The 11,052-nt window shown below is 42.6% G+C and overlaps 1 protein-coding gene across 1 annotated transcript; it reads left to right on the top strand.

Moving 5' to 3' along the window:
- The first annotated feature begins 7,421 nt into the window (after positions 1-7,421).
- On the top strand, positions 7,422-10,749 carry LOC149254944 (endoglucanase 16-like). Its single transcript, XM_089454882.1, has 6 exons — positions 7,422-7,640; positions 8,116-8,328; positions 8,435-8,635; positions 9,810-9,918; positions 10,043-10,206; positions 10,417-10,749. The coding sequence occupies exons 1-6, from the start codon at positions 7,422-7,424 to the stop codon at positions 10,747-10,749; spliced, it is 1,239 nt and encodes a 412-aa protein (XP_089311008.1).
- The last annotated feature ends 303 nt before the right edge of the window (positions 10,750-11,052 follow it).

An 11,052-nucleotide genomic window follows, 5' to 3' on the forward strand; every position in this document is an offset into this window, starting at 1 on the left:
GCCCCTGAGGGTGAAACCCCTCCATCGTTGACCACGATGCTACTGTCGAAGATAAAGGAGGACGTAGAGGATTACCAGAAAGCTTGTCTGAGTCGAAAACCTGCCTGATCTACTGAAGCCGAGAGATCAAAACAAAAGAACAGAGCATTGTTTTCATAAAATCAAGAAATTCAGGTAATTCTTTTTTTTTCCAGAGAAATTTGTTGAAAGGCTTTTATGGTTAAAGAAAAAATTCTATTCTAAAATAGTAACAGAAATTTAAATAAAAATTCAGTTACAAGAGAAGGGTTAAATAGTGGGATAGGAGTCTTACAGGGTGAAATGCATGGTTAAACTTGCAGCAATTCAAGTTGTGTGTGGGTCAAGATAGCAACAAAATAAAAATAAAATGGAAATTTTCATGTAAATGGGTATACGACTGTAAGACCTGGTAAGGAATGCATAACCGAGTAAATCACTGGTAAAGTCTGAATGTCCACTTGGGTGATATGGAGATGCATGTGGTGGTATGATGAAGCATGTTGAACTAGGAAAGCTTGTGAGATTATCAAATACCCTAACATTGACTGGGTAGGGCCTCGAGGTGAGTGGTGGCTGGCTCACTTGGCAGATTTGGCTAGATTTGGCCAAGGAAAACCCAAAGTCAAGTTTAAAGGGGGATTGTTAGATAAACTTGACCCTATGGTGGAATTGAGGTTATGTCAACCGTTAGGGTTAACAGTATTGGTTTTGGGCACCTAGTATTGGTGACTCATGGTATTACATGTAGTTCAAGACCTTAAAAGACTTGTGTATTCTCCATTGTAGGCAGCCATGGTTGAGCGATGAAAGCTCAGGTTGTTGGCCGGCTTGGCTGTGTTTTAGCTAAGGACAATAATAGATCTATTGTTGGTTGGTTTTTACCCCAATTGGTGTTTTCCACATAATCATGGTGTACGTGGTTTGAATGTGTATTTCTTAATTGTTATATTTATTTCTCTTGAACCCTAACACAATATAGTTTGTTTTGGTATATGCCTCATAAACTCATGGAGCAATTGAGATCTCGACACCATTCTTTAATAAAGAATTCTATGTGGTGAGAAAACTGGTACCGTGGAAGAATGGATTTATGTATTCACAATTGACCCATTGGCATGTTCTTAATTTTGTTCATGGTAAATGGCAATCATAAAAATTTTACTTATTTTTTCTCTACTACTCTTTCCTTTACTGAGTTTCGTTTGCAACATGTGGTGCAATTACTTGTTGATAATCCTTGTATCATATCAGATTATGGCATGTCTAAAAAAATACATCTCTTTAAACCTATAATAACTTGTTATATTCTCTTCTTTTAATTATTAAACAATTAAAACTCAAATTCAAATGTTATGCTTTACTAACATCTTTTTGAGTGAAATTATTTCTATAATATGTTATTAAACTTTATGTTATTAATATTGTTTTTACAATTATATGAATATGGCAAGAGTTTTAAGAATTTTGGTGTTTGGAATCCATTTGCAGCAGTCCCACCCGTGTTTGTTAAATATCTTCCAACTTATTACTTTACTTAAAATACAAACCTAAAAATGGTTTAATTATAAAATTTACTAAATAAAAATTTGTAAAAAAAACATTATACAAAATATGGAATCAGATATTACATGGTATCTGCATTTTCTGTCACATTTGCAAAAACTAGTAGAATGTAAATAAAAGCTTCCGGTTTTGAAATTAAACTTTAGACCTCTTCTCTATAACTTTATAAGACTGATAGAATGTATATTAGAACTCTAAATTTTAAAAATAAATCCATTAAAATTTTAAAATTAAATTTGTTATCATTTTAATTTACGAAATTATAACTTTAATTACATACATTTAAATTTTTTCTTTAATTTTACGGGTTTTGAAATAGTTAATATTTCGTATATTAATAGAAATGCTCACAGTGTCGATCTAATAGGAAACGGTAATCCGTTTGTGTGGAAAAATTAAATATTCAATAAATATTCTAGTCTTTGTAGAAAAACTAACCTCGTTATCTTCCTTGTGTTTCTTGAAACTTTAACATTTACTCGTTAATAATACTGTGAGTGTAACGCCCTGGCGTTTTGGGCAGGAGCGCGCCTTCACCCGACGGGCGAACCGGGCGGACAACCCGTGGGCGACCTGTGCACGCGGGCGGGCGACCCGGGTAGGCGACCCGCGGGCGACCCGTGCACGACTGCCAGGCGCCCCGGGCGCGCGACCCGTGCACGAAAAACGGAAGGCAGATTCAAGCAGGCGAATAACCGGTGAACAGGAACGAGCTACGGGCGGGCAAGTACGAGCCACGGCCGGACTGTACACGGGTGTAGCTACCCGGACCAGCGAAACATAATGCGGTTAAGGCTCGGGTGAGCCGAAACGGCGAGTCGACCGGAGGGCGACCCGCACCAAACGGGCGGACGACCCAAGGGCGACCCACACCCGGACATGGACGCGAGCTGGACATGGACGCAAGCTGGGCATGGACGCGAGCTGGGCATGGACGCGAGCTCGGCATGGACGCGAGCTGGACATGGACGCGAGCAGAGCATGGACGCGAGCTGGGCATGGACGCGAGCAAGACATGGACGCGAGCTGGACATGGACGCGAGCTGGGCATGGACGCGAGCTGGACATGGACGCGGGCTAGTGTGGACAGTAGTATGAATAGTTGGGCGTGTGAACGTGGGCGAAGGGAGGGCGAACCGGGCGGGCGCCCCTCCATACGACAACAGGAGAGACATGACAGCGAACAAGGGTGCAGCCACGAACAAGCAATGCGACAGACGAAGAGCAATGTGATGGACAGAAACAGCAATGCGATGTTCTCATGAGTCGGTTGTGACATTCTAGGAGGCACTACGAATTACACATAAGATAATGCGAAGGAAGCGCGAAAGTTTATAAGGGGCAGAGGTCGACCTTGCCTTAGGCAAGGGCCGACCTGCCCATAAAATAAAAAGGGGCTTCGAACGCATTCACTTTGGGGTCGGCTTGTAAATTGACACCCCTCAACAAAATGAGATGAGATGGATATAAACAGAAGGCTCATTCGAACAAGAAGAAAAGCAAGTCTTGGAGCTCGCTCTTCCTACATTGGCACAAGGTAAAGGCGCTGGTTAATGCGCACATCTCATGCGCAGCAAGAGATAGTGCGAAGCTTTACCGAACTGTTTGTGTAGGCGGTGCGGAAGATTTGCACGGTATTCTAGCAGGCCGAGTTGGTGTGGTTTGACACACGGTGGTACAGCGTTGTGCGCAGGCCAAGTTGGCTGCGGTTTGGCACACGGTGATACGGAATTGTGCGCAGGTCGAATTAACGGCGGTTTGGTAGCGGGTAGCACGGTTAAGTGCGCAGGTCGAGTTGGGGAGTTGTGGCTCGGGTGAGCACACTCCGCCATAAGTGCGTGTGCACGGTTGTAAGGGCGTTGGCCCATCTTTGTATTCGGTTAAGTGTTGGCCGTGGTTATGCCCGGCACACTGATTGTATATCATTTGAAAAATAGTTTTATAATATAACGTTGGGCGGACTCGTTCGGGAGTTGCCCCTCCCATATAATTCATGTGCAATTATTATTGATGCGGTTTAATTGTATGTTGAATTATGAATGTTTATGAATGATTGCTGAAGAAATATTAAAGCACTTCATTTAACTGTGAGTTGGAATTAAGCATATTTATGGTTAAGGCGTAGTCCATAAGCGTTAACTTGTTAAAAAGGGAACGTTCGGTGGTGCCGCACCCCGCCGGGCACGGTGAAAAAAATTGGCCGTGGATCGGGGGCGTGACAGGTGGTATCAGAGCTCGGTCTAGAGCTGGTGAGCAGTCTTGCTCGAGAACTTAGACAAGGTTGTCTCGGTTGAAAATTGAAGGTGAATCTGCTTGTTCTAAAAACAGGTGACCCGGTAAGAATGTCTCTCCTGGAAAGTTTGGGTTTTGCGACTATGGAAGAATTTGAAAAGGAGATACTTGAAGAGTCGGATAAACTAAGGCAGGGATACATGGATTGTGGCAAGAGATTGACCGAAACAAAAAGTGCTCTCCGTGCTTTGGTAGAAAAAGGAGCCTCAGGCCTAGACGAGGATGAAGCTCTTCGACTTACACGTGAAGGAATCTTGATTGAAGCAGAACTCAAAGAACTAAGGATAAGGCATGCAATGAACAAGAAAAAGAAGGATTGTTTAGTCCTTGAAAGACATCTCGAAATCTTGAAGGAAGAAATCAAGCTTAGAGAGAAACAAAGAGAAGGAGGTGGAGAAACCTCACAAGTTCAAGAGAACTTGGTAATAGAAATCTCTTCTACCGACGATCCTCACAATGAGGCTGCAAGTGAAGAAGGCCCGAATGCTACTTCAAAGGCAGTAATTGATGAAGATTGCAGGGAAGAAGATCCAGAAAGGAACCGGTTAGAGTATGTTCAAATGAAGATCGGTGGAGCTGATGTACTCACTATGGTTGATAGTGGGGCTTCACATAACTTCATGAGTGAAGATACCGCAAGGAGACTTGGGCTGAAAGTTGTACCTGTAAAGGCACAAATGAAGACAGTGAATTCTCCTCCAATGGCAATCCTTGGTACGGCCGATAAGATAGACACTACACTTGGTGAGTGGACCGGAAAGGTGGATTTCACCATAGTGCGGATTGATGACTATGAGGCAGTATTGGGGATGGAGTTCATGAAACAGTTTGAAGCTATGGTTGTGCCACATTTGAGGAAACTCTTCATTTATGATGGACGGGAAGATGTGCCCATTGGTGTTCCAACCATTGGTGTAATGAAGCCCGATCGTAAATTAGGAGGAATGCAGATGGAGGACAAGGTGAAGGTAAACAAACGGTTGTCTACGATGGAGGCAAAGATTGCAGAACAATCTGTGGTCATCCGATCACTTTCAGATAGCATCTTGGACTTATCAAGAAGGCTAGAGTTGGTGGAGGACGATGGTGATGATGATGAGTTATATGTGAGGCCGAACATCTAGAAGGAAGAATGGGAGGCATATCTACAAAGGATGGAGGTTGAGGATCCTGATAGATGGATCGAACGGATTAGTGGTTGAGAGCCTCCAGGCTCTTCTCACTCCACATATTCTTAGGTGGAAAAGAAGATGGGGCTCATTGTTAAGCTGCTCATGGCAGTGAGCCCTCAATTTCGTTGAGCAGGTATGATGGACATAACATGCTGCAGAAAGATGGGGTTACCATGGACCTGGGCATGGAACCGTGAAGTTGAGTGTTGGCACATGGTTAGGATGTGTGACACTTGTTATACATGGGCAGTCAGCTCATGGAGATGTCTTGGTAGAGAAATCACTAAGACGGAATGTTGTCGGGATGACAACGTCTTCAGGTGGAGGAGAGTGTAACGCCCTGGCGTTTTGGGCAGGAGCACGCCTTCACCTGACGGGCGACCCGGGCGGACAACCCGTGGGCGACCCATGCACGACGGGTGGGCGACCGGGGTAGGCACCCCGCGGACGACCCGTGCACGACGGGCAGGCGCCCCGGGTGCGCGACGCGTGCACGACAAACGGAAGGCAGATTCGGGCAGGCGGATAACCGGTGAACAGGAAGAGCTGCGGGCGAGGACGAGCCGCGGGCGGACTGTACACGGGTGTAGCTACCCGGACCAGCTGAACAAGATGCGGTTAAGGCTCGGGTGAGCCGAAACGGCGAGTCGACCCGAGGGCGACCCGCACCAAACGGGCGGACGACCCAAGGGCGACCCACACCCGGACATGGACGCGAGCTGGACATGGACGCGAGCTGGGCATGGACGCGAGCTGGTCATGGACGCGAGTTGGACATGGACGTGAGCTAGGCATGGACGCGAGCTGGGCATGGACGCGAGCTGGACATGGACGCGAGCTGGACATGGACGCGAGCTGGGCATGGACGCGAGCTGGACATGGACGCGGGCTGGTGTGGTCAGTAGTATGAACAGTTGGGCGTGTGAACGTGGGCGAAGGAAGGGCGACCTGGGCGGGCGCCCCTCCATATGACAACGGGCGAGACACGACAGCGAGCAAGGGTGCAGCCACGAACAAGCAATGCGACGAACGAACAGCAATGCGATGGACAGAAATAGCAATGCGACGTTCTCATGAGTCGGTTGTGACATTCTAGGAGGCACTACGAATTACACATAAGATAATGCGAAGGAAGCGCGAAAGTTTATAAGGGGCAGAGGTCGACCTTGCCTTAGGCAAGGGCCGACCTGCCCATAAAATAAAAAGGGGCTTCGAACGCATTCACTTTGGGGTCGGCTTGTAAATTGACACCCCTCAACAAAATGAGATGAGATGGCTATAAACAGAAGGCTCATTCGAACAAGAAGAAAAGCAAGTCTTGGAGCTCGCTCTTCCTACATTGGGACAAGGTAAAGGTGCTGGTTAATGCGCACATCTCATGCGCAGTAAGAGATAGTGCGAAGGCTTTACCGAACTGTTTGTGTAGGCGGTGCGGAAGTGTTACACAGTATTCTAGCAGGCCGAGTTGGTGCGGTTTGACACACGGTGGTACAACGTTGTGCGCAGGCCGAGTTGGCTGCGGTTTGGCACACGGTGATACGGAATTGTGCGCATGTCAAATTAACAGCAGTTTGGGGTAGGGGGTAGCACGGTTAAGTGCGCAGGTCGAGTTGGGGAGTTGTGGCTCGGGTGAGCACACTCCGCCATAAGTGCGTGTGCACGGTTGTAAGGGCGTTGGCTCATCTTTGTATTTGGTTAAGTGTTGGCCGTGGTTATGCCCGGCACACCGATTGTATATCATTTGAAAACAGATTTATAATATAACGTTGGGTGGACTCGTTCGGGAGTTGCCCCTCCCATATAATTCATGTGCAATTATTATTGATGCGGTTTAATTGTATGTTGAATTATGAATGTTTATGAATGGTTATGATTGTTGAAGAAAGATTAAAGCATTTCATTTAACTGTGAGTTGGAATTAAGCATATTTATGGTTAAGGCGTAGTCCATAAGCGTTAACTTGTTAAAAAGGGAACCTTCGGTGGTGTCGCACCCCACCGGGCACGACGAAAAAAATTGGCCGTAGATCAGGGGCGTGACAGTGAGGAAATCGTGATGAGGAAACCTTATACACTGACTTACCATTCAGTTAATATTTTCCTGGAATTTCCGTCGTTTCATGTCCAACTGACACCCACAAGACTTCTCTACCCTTTAAAATAAGCACCGCATCAAACCTACATGCAAGACTTCTTTGTCCTGCAAAACCTCTACAATACCCACATCAAACATGCATGCAAACAAAGAGACCGAATCCCCTTTATGTTTCTATTCTTCATTACACGTTGGTTGCGTGAGACTACAAATATATATACGCATCAACTTTTGTAGATATTTATTTTTGTACCCATTTACTGATCAATTGTAGCAGAAATGGGTTACATGGTTACCGTGGAAAGGTTTGTGTGTATAATTCTTGCTACTGTGCTGTCTGCTCATCATCAATTTGTGTTGGGTGAGTTTGACTACAAAGATGCTCTGCATAAATCTATTCTGTTTCTCGAGGCTCAACGTTCAGGAAAAATGTCCAACAGTAGCAACAGGATAAGCTGGAGAGGAGATTCTGGTCTAACAGATGGACAAATCCAAAATGTAATAACAATATTTTCTCATTTTGGTATTGCCATCTGTTCCGGATTGTTTTAGAAACGTTGTTTCCTGAATGTTTTAGAAGTGTTGTTAATCATACCCAAAACGGCAAAATAACAACGCTGATCTTATCAATCCGAAAATAACGAGGGTATCTATTTTGGCGAAAACGATTGATACTCCACCCACAACTTATTTAGATCAAACAATTGATCTCTCGGAATTGATTTCTCAGCACTATCAGATTTCAGGATATTATGACAATATACAATTAAGTTATTAACATAAAGATTCCCCGCAACCCACCTACAATGTGAATTCTTACTCCAGTATTATGAGTTGTGAGTTTGCAACAGCTTGATTTCTATCAACATTCTCTGTCCATATAAATTAGGAATTGATTATTTGGTCCAGATCTTCAAGAAGTCTGGAAAGATACAATGATGTTCAACATGGCTTTTACAGTGTATTTATGTAGGTGGATTTGGTGGGCGATTACTACGACGCTGGGGATAATGTGAAGTATGGGTTTCTGATGGCTTTCACAGTTACCATGCTGGCATGGGGAGCCCTTCAGTACAAAGATGAACTTGCAGCAGCGGGAGAGTTGGAGAACGTTAGGGATGCCATTAAGTGGGGAACTGATTATTTCATCAAAGCAAGCGCCACCGAAAACCAGCTGTGGGTTCAGGTGAATTAATTGCCATCCCAACTAAATTTACTCATGCATCACAACAAAATTTACTAACGATCACAACAAATGGCAATTATGAATTTAGTTATGGTTTTGTTTTTAGGTGGGAGATCCAACTGCAGACCATAACTGTTGGGAGAACCCAGAGAGGATGGACACTCCAAGGACTTTGTACAGAATAGATACATCCACTCACGGGACAGAAATTGCAGCAGAGACTGCTGCAGCATTGGCCGCCTCCTCCGTCGTCTTAGCAAACATTGACAAACCTTATTACATTCTCCTACTCCAAAGAGCTACTTTGGTATAACATTTTGTGTATTCTAAAATCACTTATACTGTATTATTGGTTTAGAATAGCGATTGCAGATTTGAGAGATATTGAGATATTTTAGAATCCTACTGTACTGTTAGGAAAAAGGTCAATGGTTTAATTTCTTTTCACTGTTATATACTATTTTTATAATTTACAGTCCAGATAGCTTTAGTAATTAAAACAAACATATGATAGGAAACAATTTCTTTTCACTGTTTTATTCTATTCTATTCTATTTTTAGGATTTACAATTTAGATAACTTGTTTGTGGATGAATGTTTTTTTATAACTTTTATTTTAAATTTAATTTAATGTCTCCATTTTTGGAATATTTTGGGATCAGACAAATACGGGTGAGATTACTTATTTGAGGTTAGATTACTTATTTGAGGTTGCCTACGTTTTTTATGATTTCAAAATATTCCAAAAATCTTTCAAAAATGCTCATTTTTAACATGTCTATGAAATGCATGTCTTAGATTCAAAATTGAAAATTAATTTAATGAATTGTCTTCTCCAACATTTTAAAATACTCGTATAATTGAATATTAATTTAGTGCAGCTCTTTCGTTCATGTGTTAGATTCAAAATTGAGAATTAATTTAATGAATTTTATTCTCCAACTTTTTATGATACTCATGTAATTGAATATGTGATTTAGTACAACTCTTTCGTTTCGCTGACCAGTACCGGGGAACATATCATGGAGAATGCCCTTTCTATTGCTCTGTCTCGGGCGATGATGTATCTTTCCTTAACATTATTAATTTTACTTCCTTTTTTACTTCACACTATTATTTATTTAAACTACAGAGTGAGTAACTTCTTGAAGTCTTCTTCTTATTCCTCTACTAACTAACTTACAGGACGAGCTTGCATGGGCAGCGGTGTGGCTATATAGAGCAACTGGATTGCCATATTATACCAAATACATACTCCACCAAAATTTTTGTACTTCCAATGAGTATGAGTTCAATTGGGATCTCAAATGTGTAGGAGTTCAAATCCACCTGTCTAGTGTAAGTCCATATTCACATAAACATATGAATCACCAAATGTTCAATTTAGAAAAAGTTTAAGACTGACCAATTGACCCTCAACTGACCACATGCACTTGACCCTCAACTGACCACATCTTCATAAAAATTAATAAACCTGGCAGCTATATCTCTCCGGAGAAACCAACCTGGAAGTTTTCAGAGAACAAGCAGATGTGTTCCTCTGCTCAGTTCTTCCACAAAGTCCTCAATTCAAAAATTCCATCACACCAGGTAAATGGAAGTTTCTCCCTGTCATGCTCTGAGTTTCAAAATTAAGCTCATCAACAGTGTTTGTATCTGTTGAGTTTCAAAATTAAGCTCATTAACAGTGTTTGTATCTGTTTCACTTGTACAGGAGGTTTGTTGTTTGTCAGAGATGGTGCAAATACACAATATGCTACTGGCACATCATTCCTTGCATCAGTTTATAGTGACTTACTGTCACGATATAAGCAATACCTGCAATGTGGCGATCAAACATATGAACCAAGCATTCTTATTGCATTTGCCAAACAACAAGTACACATACATATTATAATTTTCTAAGTGTTGCAAAATATTTAATTAATGAGGAGAAGAATTGAGCACACTTGTATATCCATTCCAGATTTCTCAGAGTATAAGAGATTCAGAGTTAAATAAATTTAATTTTTTGTTTTTTCATATCATAATTTGAATAAGCAAGCAAAGTAGTAGCTAACAAATCCACTTTGTACATGTAAATTGCAGGTGGATTACATTTTGGGAAAGAATCCTGCTGGTATGTCTTTCATGGTGGGTTTTGGTGGCAAATATCCACAACAAGCTCACCACAGAGGGTCCTCCATAGTTTCGATATACGAGGATTCCAGAAAGATATCATGTACCGAAGGTTTCACTTTGTGGTTCAACAGAGAAGCACCAAACCCAAATGAATTAACAGGTGCAGTTGTGGGAGGGCTTGATCGCTATGACGGGTTTGAGGATAGCAGGGCTGATTCCACCAAGCTTGAGCCCACGACGTATATCAATGCTCCTCTCGTGGGAGTCCTGGCTAAGCTCCACAACAACATCATGGAATAATCGACATAACAGGGCCGATTCGTGCAAGCTTGAGCCCACAACTTATATCAATGATCCTCTTGTGGGAGTCCTGGCTAAGATCCACAGCATCAGCATGGAATCACGGACTTAAGTTCAAAAAGTTATGCTAGTAATATATTTTACTAAGTCTGTATTCTATATGCAAATCTGAGTCGATGGAAATATATATGAATTTTGGTACTTTTGGGCTCCATAATTGTTTTGTTTCATTTCATCCTGTTGAGTCCTATAATCATATTGAAGACTTGTTTTTACATCTTAGATCCCATATGCAGATTGAAA

Source organism: Pinus tabuliformis, chromosome 7 (assembly GCF_031772625.1).
Source record: "Pinus tabuliformis cultivar Carrire ecotype Pingquan chromosome 7, CPIR1, whole genome shotgun sequence".
Lineage (NCBI taxonomy): Eukaryota > Viridiplantae > Streptophyta > Pinopsida > Pinales > Pinaceae > Pinus > Pinus tabuliformis.

Excerpts from the sequence above, each read along its gene's own strand:
- LOC149254944 (XM_089454882.1), top strand. The coding sequence starts at position 7,422 with ATGGGTTACATGGTTACCGTGGAAAGGTTTGTGTGTATAATTCTTGCT. Across the intron at positions 8,636-9,809 it reads TACTCCAAAGAGCTACTTTG|CTATATCTCTCCGGAGAAAC; the intron begins GTATAACATTTT and ends TAAACCTGGCAG. Across the intron at positions 9,919-10,042 it reads CAAAAATTCCATCACACCAG|GAGGTTTGTTGTTTGTCAGA; the intron begins GTAAATGGAAGT and ends TCACTTGTACAG.